Below are 16,098 nucleotides of genomic sequence, written 5' to 3'. Positions count from 1 at the left end.
TACGGCGATGTTCTTTTTCTAAAGCAGTGGAACATATCACTGAAATATTCCTGTGCTTCTTGCTAGACTAATTCCAAAAGATGTCTGAGACTGTAGCCTGCACCATGATTTAAAGACATGCACGGTGTCCTTGAAGCTGTGAAAGAAAAAGGAGAGAAGAGCGGGGGAAAAATAGATTGTCATTTTGCAAGTGTTGACAAATACTATAATCAGTAAGGTATGACAGAATACACAAACAAAACCATTTTCTAATGCAAGGCTACCGGCCTGAAGGCCTACATTGCTTCTGTTTCCCCCCGTCTAAAAGAGAATATGACTGTTATTACGCTGCAAGCTCAACAGTTGTGATCAGGTGCTTAAAGCGAAGGCTCTGAGACAAAAATACATCATAGACCATATTCATGCCTGGTTTGCATTCTCACTCCTGCTGGAATCAGCACAAAGGGAAAGTCGAAAGGTCACACACACACAAACACACACAAACACAGACACAGGTTTTCAAAATGCTCAAAAACCTACTGTTGTTCATCATCTGTGAAATGAAGGTCCAGCTTCAGCTGAAAGTCCACTTCACTCAGGGCCTCCTCCACCTGCAAGAGTAGTGTTAAATGTTAAAGTAATTACTATTCCTGCAAATAAACAGAGCAAAGCTGACAAACAGATTACATCGTTCCCACACTTTTTTTCACATCGATTTTTCGAAACTTTTCCGAAACGTTTTACCAAATTTCCATTACCGTATTATTCGGACTATAAGGCGCACTTAAAATCCTTTAATTTTCTCAAAAATCGACAGTGCGCCTTATAATCAGGTGCGCCTTATATATGAAATTAACTACTGTGCTTCAACATACTGAACTGAAAAAGTGAGTGTATTGTTCTGTATTTTATGTGTTAAACCTGAAGAATGTTGAGAGTTATTGTTAGAGTTGAATAAAGTTTGACTTATCTGATTTTTATTTTGCTTAATGCGTCTTAATAATAATAATAATAATAATAATAATAATAATAATAATATTAATAATAACAAACCTGTGCGCCTTATAGTCCGGTGCGCCTTATGTATGAAAATAGACCCATTCAGACCCATTCATTGATAGTGCGCCTTATAATCCGGTGCGCTTTATAATCCGAAGAATACGGTACTTAGTTTTGAACCACTAAGATCTATTCAAGACCATTAGAGCGCAAAACTGAGTGGGACTTTCCAGTGTCCTAATGTAACAGAGGTCTGACAGTGTATCATATATAGGGCACTATAAAATCTATTTTATGTTTTTTCCAAATTTCGTTTTATTTTTTCCCAAATGTCATTTTTTCCACTTCAATTTTTTAAATTCCGTTTCTTTTTATAGAAATATTTATCATTTTTTAAAGAAAATATTAGTTTTTAACTCCTGTGAGGAAACAAAATAAATACTAAACAAAAAAAAAACAAAAAAACTCATAATTAAACAAAAATGTATGTCAAAAAGAAAGTAAGATACAATTAAAATGTAGATATAAGTTGTTGTGACATGGATTATTCTGACTCCTTTTTAATTATTTATATGTTATATAAAGATGTATGAGAGCAGCATTTATGTCGCCTGATTTCCTCTCAGGGATCAATGATTTACTGAATCTGAGCAGGTTTAATGATTAAGTTTTGATCAACTTAGTTTAAATTAACTTAATTTAAATGACCCTATCTTCTGTAGCTCTGATGAGATGTTGTTAGAATGTAACATTCTAATAATGTTGCTCCAAGGGACTTTTATTTTGTAAACCGGAAGTTCCCATTGAAACAGTTGTACTTGAGGTAACTTGCTGACTGTGAATGTTTACCAACGAGGCTGGAATTAAAAGAACTAAAAGACAACACGTACTGAGTTATTCTTAGCTAGCCAGACACAACAGCTCGAACACTGAGCAGGGGAAGATGATTAAAGCTGATCACATTCTCACGTAGCACCGCTGGGCTACACAAAAAACGGGCGGAGCTTTATAGACACAGCAAAGTTAAACGGGCACTGGAGGCTCTGTATTTAGGAGTCAGTGATGATTTACGTTGTTTTAGACAGTGTTTTGATGGTTGAGGCAGTTTAATCTAGCCAGGACAGGAGGAAGGAGGGCGGTGCGCCTAATAACATTTCCAGATAAAAAAAACATTCCTTGCTTCACAGTGACAACGTTTCATGCCGCTTTTGTCCATTTCCGCGTTTAACCGTTTTCATTGGTCGATTCCGTGATTCCGTCCGCGATTCCGTTAATGCGGATTTCATAGCATCGTACCTACTTTGAAATATTTTTTTTAAATAACAATGCATCAGCTATTGAATGTAACATTAAACAACTAAGTGCTAACACGTTTAATTATAAGATTAAAATTTCAATTTGCAGACATTTATTAAAAGTGACGTGCAACACAATGTGTTAGGGTTAAAGGTGCAGTCCGTAACTCATAAAAGTGACTTTTTGTCATATTTGCTTTGTTTTTTCACTTGTCTGCACTTGCTGTCAAAGGTCAACGCTACAAGAAGTGCAATCATTATGAGACAGCAATGCATGTTTTGTTATTGCAATGTAGTTATAGTAGAACATATTGTGCTTATTATGTTGTGTAATCAAGCCAGTCTGGTGTCAAGTGTGAAGCCTAGGTATAATGGTGGTGGCTGTGGACAGAGGGAAGGAGTGAGTGGTAATACCTAAAGCAGGTATTTGGGACCATCGTTTTTGTCATATTTGCTAAAGCTGTCACTATGTAAGAACAGCCTAACATGAAACTAGTAGTTTGCAAGAAAAAAACAGGGTCATTGAGTCCCACCTGCTGCTCCTGCTGCATATTGCTAGAATGCACCACAACCGAGCAAAAAGAACCAATCAGAGCCATGATTGTGTTTGATGGACCGTCTGACAGCTGTCTGATCACAGCCCCCGCCCCCTTCTGCTCGGTCAAGCATCTCCGAGAGCCGATACCTTGGACCAGGCTTGTTTGAGCCGCAAAAACTAAGAAGGGGGTGCACAACGTCATTGTTTAAGCTCATATGAACACTTTTATTTACACCAGTTGACTGGAAGTAGGGCTGGGCGATATGGCCTTTTATAAATACCGCGATATTTTTAGGCCATGTCACGATACACGATATATATCTCGATATTTTGCATTACCCTTGAATTAACACTTTGATGCACAAAATCACACCAGTATGATGATTCTATATGTCTACATTAAAACATTCTTGATCATACTGCATTAATATATGCCAATTTTAAACTTTCATGCAAAAAAGGGGATATCACAACTAAGTCAAAGTTGACATAACTGTATTTATTAAACAGTGAGTGGCTCAAACATAAAATTGTCAACAGAAAGTGCACGTTCTGTGCAAAATTGTCACAGAGACATTTCAAAACAAGACATTAGTGCAGGATGCAACTCACATGGCATTTCAAAACACAAAATTAAAGTGCACTTTTTGTACATAATGCCACTACAATATTTTAAAACAAATAGTGCCCTTTTGTGCATGTTGTCATTAAGATGACATTTCAAAAAAAAAAAAAAAAAAAAAAAAAAAGTCCGCGAGTTTAACGGTATGGTCATTTTCAACACCGCACAGACTACAAGCTGCGATATATCGAGTATATTCGATATATCGCCCAGCCCTAACTGGAAGTGTGTGTGATTGCAGTATCGTGACCTGTCGTGGCTGAAACACAGCAACGCTCATACGTAGTGTGCCTGGAGATGAGTCTTTTTACAGTGTATGGTCCGGAGGAGTAGAAGGAGGTCTTGGTGACTTTTCTGCTCAACAGGTAATTACTGCTGCTTGATATACATTATGCTTGATTTGTAATTGTTACACTAGTACGCCGTGGTGCATGCGTTGTTTTCGTGATCGTGCTGCCCTTGCAGCTGCAGCAGCCTCTGTTTTTTAGGCTGATCCAACGGCTTGTTTGGGCTGCTGCGAGTGTGCACATTGAGTGGGAGAGAGAGAGAGAGTAGCCTGGTGGGAAAGACCGCTGCAGTAATATCCTTTTAACAGTGCATGTTATATTACTACTGTGATGTTGCAGTCAGGTTAAAGTTAGCTTGTTAGCTCCTCTGGGATAGGGACTTTGGAGGCAGGGCAGCAGTGGAAGGAGGAGGGATCTGAAAGTAGTACTTTGATGCTATCTCCTCCAACTTGCGGACTGCACCTTTAAGGGATTGCTTAATGTCCCATAGTAATAGCGAAGGTTGGATTTTAAACATTAAAATAAAATAGGCTATATTACCAAAACTTTTCCAAAACAATAAAATTATTCCATGACTTTTCAAAACTGAAAAATCCAAGAATTTCATGACCGTGGGGATCCTGAGATTATCTGTATTTTTACATTAAAAAACACTGTTGAGTTGGACATCTTTGTAAATTTAGCAGGTCACGGTAACATATTAACCTGTTTGCACATATTTAAACTGATGCCAAAAAAAATCCCCTGTTTACTCAAATATGAGATATAAACTAGTGGTAATATTTGAGATGCAGTAAAATAAGAAATTACATTAAGGGTTAGTATAAAAAATATCCCCTTAATAAAGCTTTATTGTCTTCTTGACAGAACAGTTCAGATTGTGGAGTCCATGGAAGTTCTTTCAGAATGTAAACTAAAGCATTTCAATGGATGTTTTTATGAATATTTTTAAAATCATAATGATGTTCTTGATCAGTGGTGGAAACATGGAGCAGTTAAACCCTTGTATAATAAAAAATATTGCCGTAGCGCAACATTAAGTTGTGTATAGTTAAACAGTCACTCAACATGTATTACAAGTGTCAATGCAAAAAAAAAATTCTTCAATTTTGACAAAATTAGCAGCTATTTGATCAAAAGCCATAGTGTATTTATGCTAAGAAGACCGTTTACTGTTTGTGCATTAGCATCTTTTATAATCTGTCTTTATATGCCCATTGGGGTGGGACGATACCCTGAGTAAACAATTTTATACGTTAGCTTGCGATGACGATACAATATTTTTGTAAAGGGGAAAAAATCCAAAAGAATGCAGATGGAAAAATGCTTATTTGACTTAAGCTCTGAACATACAGTAATTACATATATACTCTGGGTATGACCTTGTCAGCTCAATAGGAATATAAAAAATAAAAACAAACCATAACAATCTGGTGTGTAGTTTATTGTGTGGATTTTTAAATTTTTTATCTGATTTTTATCTGACCCCCAACTCCATGCCATACCACTCATACCCTCAATGATACATCTTGAACGGTGTGTTCCCTGTCAGCTGAAACATCATCTAAGCTTCTTTAAGTTATTTGAGATATTTAAATCCGAATTCCGCACACCCATCACAGTACCAAAATAACATTGATTAAAGTCACAGACGTCCTCCTGCTACAAATTCTGGATCTCCATTCCCCTCCTTCGATATAATATGTAAACCATTTACAGTACCTCATGGACATTACTGATTTACCTCTCTCCTTGATCAAATCCTAACTCACCAACAGATTCCAATATCTCCAAAAACAAGTGCACATCCCGCACCATCCCAGTAACCCACAGTGTCCCTCAAGGCTTGGTGCTTGGTCTCCTCCTCTTTCTTCTCAACATGCTACCCCTCAGTAACATCATTCCCCACCATTGACTCCAATTTCATTGCTATGTCGACAACACAATTTTTCTTGTTTACTTGTTGTTTTACAAAAACAATTACCCCTGGCACAGCCTTCCAGCCTCACAAACTACCTCTCTGCGATAAAATCATGGATGACCACCAACATCCTCCAACTCAACAACAATAGATTAAAATGTCGTCATTGGTCCCAAATCCCTCCTCCCCTCTGCTCAGGACTTCACACTCCCCATCAATGGTCACACAGTCACCCCTTGCCCACAGATAAGAAACCTCAGACACATTTTTGACCCTATCCTCTCCTTCCAGCCTGACATACTTCTTCAAACCTCCACTAACATTGAACCTGTTGGTTCTGTCTCCTTTGTAAAGCATCTTTTAAGGTTAACTTTTTTTGGGGGGAAAAGCACCATATAATTTTGATGTTTTATTATCATTATATCGCAATAAATCTCTGCACGATGCATCGTTCCACCTTTAAGACCCATACAAAGGCTTTTGTTCCATTGTCCTTTTGTTCTTACAGAATCAAATCCCTCCACTGATGGATTTAAAATGATTCAAAACAAGGTGTGTAAACAAACCCCAAAATTAGCATTCACAGATTACTAATTAGCAACTAACAGCCATAACTTTTGCTCCGCAAAACCTATTCAAATGTGCCCTTGAGGTACCTAACTGACAGTAACGGTCATTATTTTAATGCCATTAAATCATTCATTCTGAAGGGAAGGCTTGACTTCCTATTCCCCCTTCCATCACTCATCTGTGGGTCAATCAAGTTAATGGAAAAGAACAGCCATCATAAATGGCCTTTAAAGACTGTGATTGAGCAACTGCTTTTAGCCAGCTAATGATGCTAATGAAACCAGGCTTGTTTGCAATGCTGATTAAGTCACGACAGTGTTCGTTTTTTATGCCTTTTAATGATCTCTTTTAGAAACACATCAGAGGGATTCTGGAGTTCTCTCATGTTAAAAGTGCTTTTAAACCACCATAACACATAGCGTTGGCATTTGAAGCATACATTGGGAAAGCTGGGCTTAAAGTGAAGGGAACTAATGGCCACGTTTACATGGGAGCTTTAATTCCTCTCTAAAGCAGAATAAAAGTTAAAAGTTAAGTCCTCTTTAACCTGAGCTTGTAAACATATAATTCCTAATGCTAATTTAATTCCAAATTAAAGTAAAGTCTGAATTAGGTGGCTGGTTTATTACGTTTTTACATCTTTCTTGTAAACACTTAACTGGGTTAAAGCCGCTTTAAGTTCATTTGGATCGTTTTGTGCTTGCACGACTTGCGGCGATGACGCGCTGGTGACAACGTAATCCAAGATGGCAGCGGCTTGAACTCCAGATGAGACTATATAATGAAAAGAGTGGATGGATGGAGGCATAAACATGCAGACTTTCACACAGACTTATTAAACACACATAAATCTCGGTAAACGGAACAGGCATCACCGGACGGATGGCACGAGGACCCGGAGGCGGAGTAAGCGCATTCCCGTACTGCATGTACAGGCTGTAATATCACCAGTTTATCATTGTACCTGTTGTTAAAGCTACTATCTACTATTTTCCAGAGTTTTACTGGGCTTTTGAGTAGCTCCTATCTCCCCTCTGCTCCACGGTCTAAACTGAAACCGTGTGTTATTGTTGAGCTGCTGCTTCAAAATTACAATCAAAATAAAAGTGAAAGCAGTTCTCATGTGGTCTTCTGTGTTGTAGCTGACAATTAAAGGTTTGTTGTGTGTTTCACTCAATAAACATGACACGTCACGTTCTTCCCCTGTCCAATCAGAGCCTTCCCAACCCCCAGACCTAAAGCGGAATTATCTAAAGCCAAATAAACTGGTTTTCCATGTAAACCTCAGTTACTATTTCCATGTAAACACAAAGCAGAACACTTTAATTCCAAATGATTTAAATCGGAATAACTAATTCCGAATTAAAAAAACATTATGTAACCGTGGTCACTGTTTTGAGTTTGAGCTGTATGATTGGTACAAAACTCCTTTCCCTAAACATGCACTCACATACACACTTTATGTGCTGATTGATAAATGTGTAATGGGAGGCATAGAGCTTGTCTGGCCTGTTTGGTGTGTAGGTGTTTTCAGCAGATAACCTTTGGGAGGTTAATGAGCAAAGAGCTGCTGGGAAAACTGAAATCTGATACATCTGAGGATTTCTCGGTCCCTACACCTCTACCTCCCCAACATTTAATGAAACTTCTAAAATTAGCAAGTCAGGTGAGACACAAGCAGAATTCTTGCACACTGAATAAATTGAGTGTCCATGTTGTTTTCACCAGGGAGCTGATGAATAATGGCAACAGGACCAAAGGCCATAAAACGGCCAATTTCCTTTGAAGGTAGACCTTTTCAAATACCATGCTTCACAGCCTCAGGCGTGTGTGTGCCATCTCTGTCACCAGTGATCAATTTGAGCTTCACAACAACTAACACAGGCAGTGGATTTTTAGGGTCATGGCCACTACGGAACCATGAAAGACAAAACATCAATAACTGTCAGGCAGGATAACACGTCTGATTATTTTAGATAAAGAAGGTCCATTAGGAGCACAGGTAATTTACATGTTACATGTTAGTAGAAGAGGTTATTTACGTTCTTCACACTGTTTCTGTCTATGGTGATTAGGATTGTCTTATTATATTATTATTATTAAGGACATTCACTATCATGTCTGTGAAGGTATATGTACTTTACATGTCTCTTAATGTATTAAGACATTCAACACTTAAATACTTAAACCCCAGCTGTTGCTAAGTGGTTACATAACACATAAGTGTTATAGTCACATGTAGTATGACTCATATGATGTATGTTTGAACCCTCAACAGATTTGGTCAACTAAAACCATCTCTGTTATTAGGTCAGTGATGCTCAACATGTGGCTTTTTAAAGTTTAATTATTATTCTCCCAGAAAACATTAAGAGTGGGAGACATTTTAACTCCTTTTTAACTTTGGCCAATTTGCAACTTCCTTTGTCCCATTTTTGCCCCTTTTCAAAAAGTTCTGACACTTTTTTCAGACTTAAGCTACCTTTTGCCAAAAAATACTCCTTTTTTGTACATTTTTGCAAGCTCATTTTGATTCTTTTATATGCAATTTTTGTCCTTTCTTGCAGTTTTTGGCCACTTTTCATTCAAATAAGCTAACTTTTGTCCAATAAAAAACACTTGTTTTCCTTTTTCTCAACATTTTTCCTCTTTTTGTTATACATTTTTGCAATTTTTCACTATTATTTGCCACATTTTGCTCATTGAAGCTAATGAGCAAAATGCCAATAAATATTACCCGACTCCTCTTTATTTGCCCAATTGTTTTGCCACTCTGAATGTTTTTGGCCCACTTTAGTCACTTTACATTCTTTTCTTGCCACATTTTTGCCACTTTTGGACCATTTTTGGCCACCTGTTAATATGTCTACCTACACTCGCTTTTCAAAAAAAAGTGGACTGGACTGGCCCACTTCAGGTCTACGGCCCACCGACACGATGCTAGATGGCCAGTCCATCCCTGCCCCTTTGTGTATATGGGTTCTTCATCCAAGTCTCTACCCACACTCAAAAGACACCACTGGACCCTTTTCTCTCCACACTAAACTTCGCATACCTAATGGCCATGAAGAGGCCCAACACAGAGACCTCAGCGCAACACTTTTCATCCACAACACACAGCATGTGCTCATGTATTCTTTGACCTTTGTGATATGGTAAATCACAGAACCTTCTTTCCTGGTTAGTTCTGATCAGACTGCCTAAGCAGGTCAGCAACAGCACACTGATAACATATACCAAAGTCTGGGCACGAAGACTCTCCCATGTTTTGACTAATGCTTTCAGCAACACACATAAACAGAGAGAACACAGCAGACCAGCTGGTTAACCTCTGAATCTTAGACTGGTCTGTTCATTGAAACATTTAATAAAAACTAATAAACCCTGTGTCTGCATCTGATCAATCACATCTAAAGCTTGACTCTCTCTACCCATTCATCCAAAACAATCATGACACTTTGAGACCCCTTTCCCAAGCAAACCTCTTTTTACATAAAAACACTTTCTTTTTTCTCTGCCCTCACTCTTCTTTTCTCTAGCTCAGAAAAAATGGTGAAGGTTTCAGAAACCAGGTACCAAACCAGATACAGCCATGAACTGCACTCTGCTTTTGAGCTAGAAACTTCTATGGACTACTAGTGCTACTTATTGGTAATGTTAAGACACTGCTTACAAGTAACTCATGGCATCAAGATCATTTAAACTGTGAATACTGATTTTCAAATGTCATTTTCTGTTGATCTGTCATTACAGGTTTTCTCTTCTCAGTGAATTAAACCTTCCCACAGGTGTAAGCTTACTACGAATATCTATTTATTTGCTGATTTCACCACCAGTTATAGTTATCATGAATTGTTTTATTATACTCCAGAGCTCACTTATTATAAAATACAGTTAGTTAAAGTTTGCTTAGGTTAATGTGCTTTAAATAAACATACCATGTGATATTCTAAATGGACTTGATTTATACGGCGCTTTATAACCACCAAGGTCCCAAATCGCTTCACAATATCAGCTCATTCACCCATTCACACATCAATGGGACAGAGCTGCCATGCAAGACACTAGTTGACCATTGGAAGCAACTTAGGATTCAGTGTCTTACCCAAGGACACCCCGACACATAGACAGGTATGGCTCTACCAGCTAAACCATGGTCGCCCAAATTGTTGTTCTTTGTTTCTTTTTACATGGATCTGATGCCGTAGAAGTGTTTGACCAATGGTAAGGCTAAACTCTGCATAATTAAGTGAAAGATAGAATGTTTTGAGAATGACATTACATTTGGTCTAAAACTGCAATGAAGCTAAAAGTGTCTAAACTCTACCCTCGACATGGGCGTCTACCCTACTGAAGAGTACGAAAGACTTGGTGAAACATCTTTTTCTTTTTCTTTTTGTTAGTTAATCAAATTGTCACTCGCTACATTTTAAATTCTTTTATATTTGCACGTTCTGCAAACCTTCACTCCCTTTTGACTTCAAGTTTCAAAACAACTCCTATCTTTTTTTGTTTTTTTAACACAGTAACTTAAAGAAAGTAGACTGTTGCTATTGGTCCGGACCCGGACAATCCTGAGTATAGTTTCGGCACTTTCTGGGCGCATGCATCCGAATGCTTGTAGTTCCGTCACTGCCAGACCCGTGTGCTTCTAGCTATAGTTTCGTCAGTTTTATTTTAGCCCTAATCCTAACCTCACTCTATCCCTATCCCTAATCCTAACCCAGGAAATACCCTAAACTGTTTTTTTTTTTTTTGTATATGCATTTTTAAAAGTGGAATTTGCCGTGTTAAATATGTTCAAATGAGAAAAAATAACATGTCAGAAGTGGGATTCAAACCCACATCAGCGGAAGAAAACATTCTTAAGTCTAGCGCCTTTGACCACTCTAATATACTAACACGGTGTTAACACAGGCATATTACGCTTATGTAGAAAAGGTGACGGAACTGCGCATGCACACAGGAAGCGCAGTCAGATTTGTCTGAGGTCTGGGTTCGGTGCCACGGTCTGAGTTCACATTGTACTGAGTTCGTCTTAAAATCTCAGTACGTGACTGCTACGTACTGAGATGTACCCGTACTGGGTTATACTGATTTTAAAAAATAAAGTTACATTAGGTTAACTATTTTTTACTGCAATGTATATTCTACTCATGTTTTTTTGAAAAATAAATTATTTATTTTCGTATGGAGCTCCTTCTTGTCGGTGTCTGGTGATGGCTAGCCTTCACCATGAACTTGTCTATCATTTCTTTGTGGCGTTGGAACCTCTCCTGCCTTGTATATTGAGCAGTTGTACATGTTTGTACAAGAAAAGGAGCCATTCAGCACTCATCAAATAACATTAGCTTTGAAATTTTTTATCTCAGCATGGAGGAAGTAGAAAAAAGCTAAGCGGAAGTAGCATAAATTCATTTTCCGGTAGTGTGCAGACCGTGACACCGGAACTATAAACACTTCAAAGAAAGGATGCTTGGTTGCTAAGGAGTTCCAATTCACCCTTAGGGACAAAGTTAATCCATATTTAAAGGACTTACTGTTTAAATGGACAAGAACATGAAAATTAAACAATGGTTGTAGAGGCAAACCAAAGTATTCTAGGTACAATAACAGTTTTGTAATAGTGTTTAATTTTGTTCAAAACTGACTGAAAAACCAAAGTGCCAATGAAGCCTAGACCTTTGTAGTTATTGCTATTTTGATATTGATCCTTTTCCATAGAAAATAAACCTTTCACTATGAAAAAAAACCATTAACTTTGTTGAGTGATCTACATAAAAAAGTAAGAAAAAGCCCTAATGAACCAGTTTTGATTAAATCATTGAACTAAGCCAGCAGGACAATAACAATAACAATAATAATTTATTGATTCTGTTGAAGGGTTAAAAACATTAAAAACTGCTAAGGCTTTATATAATGTATGAAACACACATAGTAACAAAGAAAATGTGCTTTATTCTTTCTTATATCAGCTTAAGTGCGTGCATGAATGTATATCCGTTGTAAAGGTCATCAGCATGACTCACCCGTTCTCCGTCCAATAGCAGGTGGACTTTGAAGTTCATACAGTCATTCACTGCAATCTCCTCATTTCTATAGAGGATCTGAAAAATGCGGCTGAACACAGTGCCGTCATAGACCTTTGCCGAGCTGAAGCTGCTCTCTCCTGATGTTGGGACACAAACACAGAAATAAATCAGTTTTACAACAACATTAAGTCTCTAGTTTATTTATTCGGTCTCTGTGAAAAAACTATTATTTTGGCAAGTGCGTCATCTAATTTCACACGTAATGTGGACAGCTTCATAAATGAATACCCAGAATACACAATAACAATAGATAGATACTAAAGGTGGGACAATATAATGTGTGACAAGATATCAAATAAAAGCGTATTTTTCAGGTTCTGTTTGGCTTTAGTTGTCTGTAGCCCTTGTAGTTCTCCTTTTTATCTGTAGGTTTGTTGGTTCTGTTTAGTTTCCATTCTAGTTCTACTAGTTCTAGGCTGTGTCCGAATAGTCCCTCCTAGCTCCTTTTTAATCCACTGTTCCTTAACCCCGTGGATGATGTCACAGGGTTAAGGAAAGGTGTTAGGAGAGGAGTAAGGAAAAGGTGATCATGTTTTTTTGACAATCAGACACACTTCCACTAGGTGACATAAGAATAAGACGGCCGCGAAGGTTAGTGAAAAAACTACAAATTTCCAAAAATTGACTATTTAAAGCACATTTATAACATTTTCTGCTGATCGTATCTAAAAGATCACATAGTTTGAATTTAAATCAAAGGAAAAGAGGTTACCAGGCTACGAGGAACAAAAGTGAAACTAAAAAAACATCACATTGAGAATAGTTGCTCACACTCACCTTCCACTCAGAAATATGAATTACAGTATGTTGAATAAAACATAATGTGGTTAAAAATGTCTCTGATCCCTTTTTCTTGAACCACAGAGTGTTTTATATCAGATACAATCTGATATGTCTTACATATAATAAGAAATGGGTTTTAGATTATTTATTTAAAGTTGTTCACGGCATAATAATGCATTGTTACAGTCATTGTGAGTTTCTGTGCTCGGTGTGTGTTTTCCTTTAAATGTTGCATTTGGTAAAGGATGCATCAGTGTTTCCTAGGCAAAAGGAGGTAAAAAAGGAAGCAATTAGCCTTTTTCCTGAGCTTAAAGACAACTCAGACATTCTTTATCATGGCCAACACTTAAACACTTCCGGGACTATTTGGACGCAGCCTTAGTTTCACGTGTTAACTCTTGTCTTTGTGTCCCCAGGTCTTCCTGCTCATGTCTCCTCCTCCCAGTGAAGTCAGTGTGTTTGGGTTGTGACTGATTAGCTGCCTCGTGTTTTACATCCAGGTGTGGCTCGTTCCCAATCAAGCTCCCCTCACTATTTAGCGAGTGTTTGGACACAGACTCATTTTCGGATCATTGTCAGTAGCTGGGTTTCCATTACCCTTGGAAATGCGCGAAGTGTAAATAGTGCAATAAAAACTAGTAATGGAAACACCTGAATTTTGAAACAACACTTACGTTGCTTTCATTACGAGATATTTCAGGTGTTTTGATATTGAAATGTGTCTAAAAAGCGCTATGGGAACACTTTTTCTGCAAATACACGTCTCAGGACGTGAGATACCTAGTCACATGACCACTGCTCTGTGAAAAAACATGACGCGGTACATGTAAACAAAAGAGGAGACCGGTACATTCCTTAGCATTATACTGTAAAATTATTACTGCCACATTAGACGTGAAACAACAAAGGAATACGGAGAAACCAATGGCAAAATCTCCTCACAGAATTTATTTCCATGGAAAAGATGTCTGCTCTCAGAAAACAAAAAAAAATAACGTGCTTTGAGGAGCGTTGGACTCCTTTTTTAATTGCATTAAATCTAAATTTTTAAAACCCTGATGATCTAGCCTGCAAGCGACTGCCAGCACCACTCTTTACTAACGCACTAGCCCAACTGTAAGCTTGGGCCACCTTGGGCCTCTGGGGTGGTCTTGGCCGGGGTGGCTGGGGTGGGTTGCCGGGGTCTCTTGTTGCCTCGACACGGGTGTGCATTCCTTCTGGGTGTTCACGAGGTCCCGGGGCTGTTTGATTTGGCGCTGTTGCCCCTCGCGTGCACATCTGGTTGGTCTCTGGGGCTGGGGCCCTGCGTGCTCCCCTGCCGCTCCTTCCCCTTGCTCCCTGTCCCCCTGTCTCGTCCTCCCCCCCCCTCCTCCTTTGCTCTTGCGCCCGCCATCCTGTTGGGTTGGGTTTGGGGGGCTCCCGTTGGCCTGGGGCGCTGGTGGGGGGGCTGTGGCTCCCGCCTGGGGGACGGGCGGTGCCGTGCCGGGTGGGTTGGCTGGGGGGTGGTCTCGTTGGGGGGCCTGGGGTGGTGGGGTCCTTGGCTCCGGTCCGGGGGGATCCGGGGTGGGGGTGGCTTTGGGGGTGGCTGCTGCCCGGGGTCGGCGATTGCCTCCTGGGTCGCTGGGTGGCGGGGTGTGGCTGTGGGTTGCTCCGTCGGCCCTTGCGGGTCCTAGGCTTGGCTCCCTGGGGCGCGCCTTTGCCAGGGATGTCGCTTGCGCGGCGAGCCAGGCGGGGCCCCCTCCGGGGCTTTTTGTTTGACCGCAATGGCCGGGGTGTGGCCGTTACGGCTAGAGGGGTGGGGTGGGGGGTGCTATGGGGTCTCCCCGGGGGTCGTATTGGGTGGGTGTGCGGGGGCGCGGCGCGTGGTTCTTGGCCTGGTGGATCCTTGTCGGGATTGGCTGGTCTGCTGGCTGGGTGCACCGGGCGCCGTGGGCGCGATTCCGGGGCGGGGGTGCCCCGGGGGGCGGATCCTTGGTCTACGTTTCCGGGGGAGTGCTCTCCTGCCATCTGCCCGGGGACCGGCCGCGGCTCGTGGCGGCGCTGCGCAGCCTTGGGCGGGGCGGGGCTGGTGGCCTCGGGCCCGCTGTCGTCCGGGGTGGGCTGGCGTCGGGGGGGTGTCTCGTGCCGGTGCGTGGGTCGTCGGGGATCGCCTCCGTGGGGGGGGGGGGGCTCCATTGGCGCCGTTGGTGTGGGGGGGCGGTTCCGGGCTGGGGGTGCTTCGGTACTCCGGCTTGCCGGTCCGTGGCTGGCGGGATGGCCCTGCTTGGCGGTGGATGGCGTCCTCTCTAGTCGGGGGGGCCGGGGCCGCCTCCCGGTGGAGAGTGTTGTATCGTGGCGCCGGGTGGGCCTGTGCTGGCCCTGGTGCGGGCGCGGGCCTCCCCCCTGCTCGGCCGCTCCCCTTGGCGGCGGGGTGGCGTTGCTCCGGGCCGGCGTGCGGCGGGGGTCGCCCCCTGGGGCGCCGGGGGATGGGGTTGGTGCCTGGCTGTGCCCGGGGGTGGGGGTTGTCGCCGTGCTCCGCGGGGCCGGCGCGGTCTGGGGGGTGCCGTGGGGGGGGGTCTCTGGCTGTGCTGCTCCGGGGCCCACAGTGCCACTTGCCCGTCTGCGCCATCTACCCTCTCGCGTGGCCCGCCATGCGGACGGGCCCGGCTCACACCGGACAGGCCTCCTACATGTTCACTTCACCACACTCCCAGCTGGTCTGGCTCACTCACAAAATGCACCACACACCCATACCCAACCCTTGGGGGGCTGGATGGTGGGGCTGGGGGTGGAGGGGGCCGCCACCTGTGTTACTATGTAGTGGCGTGGGGGCGGCACTCCCACCCTAGTTGCCCTACTAATCCCTCCAATTTTAATCACATCTCAACATGCCACCCCCCGGAGGGTGTATTATCACTTACACCCTCCGGCCTATTACACCACATACACATAAATCCACAGAGGCTGGATGGGGAGCACCGCTCCCCTCCATCCCCCTTCTTTTAATCACACCCCATACATTCACCAAACACA

The 16,098-nt window shown here is 41.7% G+C and overlaps 1 protein-coding gene across 1 annotated transcript in view; it reads right to left on the bottom strand.

Annotated features, from left to right (window-relative positions):
- Window positions 1-16,098, bottom strand: part of fam135b (family with sequence similarity 135 member B) — an 80,894-nt gene that overhangs the window by 31,803 nt on the left and 32,993 nt on the right. The window contains exons 4-5 of the mRNA XM_028461576.1: window positions 12,241-12,380; window positions 520-590 (exon numbers count right to left, since the gene is read on the bottom strand). Coding sequence (XP_028317377.1) covers window positions 520-590; window positions 12,241-12,380 — 211 coding nt within the window. The remainder of the gene's footprint in view (window positions 1-519; window positions 591-12,240; window positions 12,381-16,098) is intronic.

This window comes from Gouania willdenowi, chromosome 11 (assembly GCF_900634775.1).
Source record: "Gouania willdenowi chromosome 11, fGouWil2.1, whole genome shotgun sequence".
Taxonomy (NCBI): domain Eukaryota; kingdom Metazoa; phylum Chordata; class Actinopteri; order Blenniiformes; family Gobiesocidae; genus Gouania; species Gouania willdenowi.
This window is presented reverse-complemented; position numbering and strand designations above follow the sequence as displayed.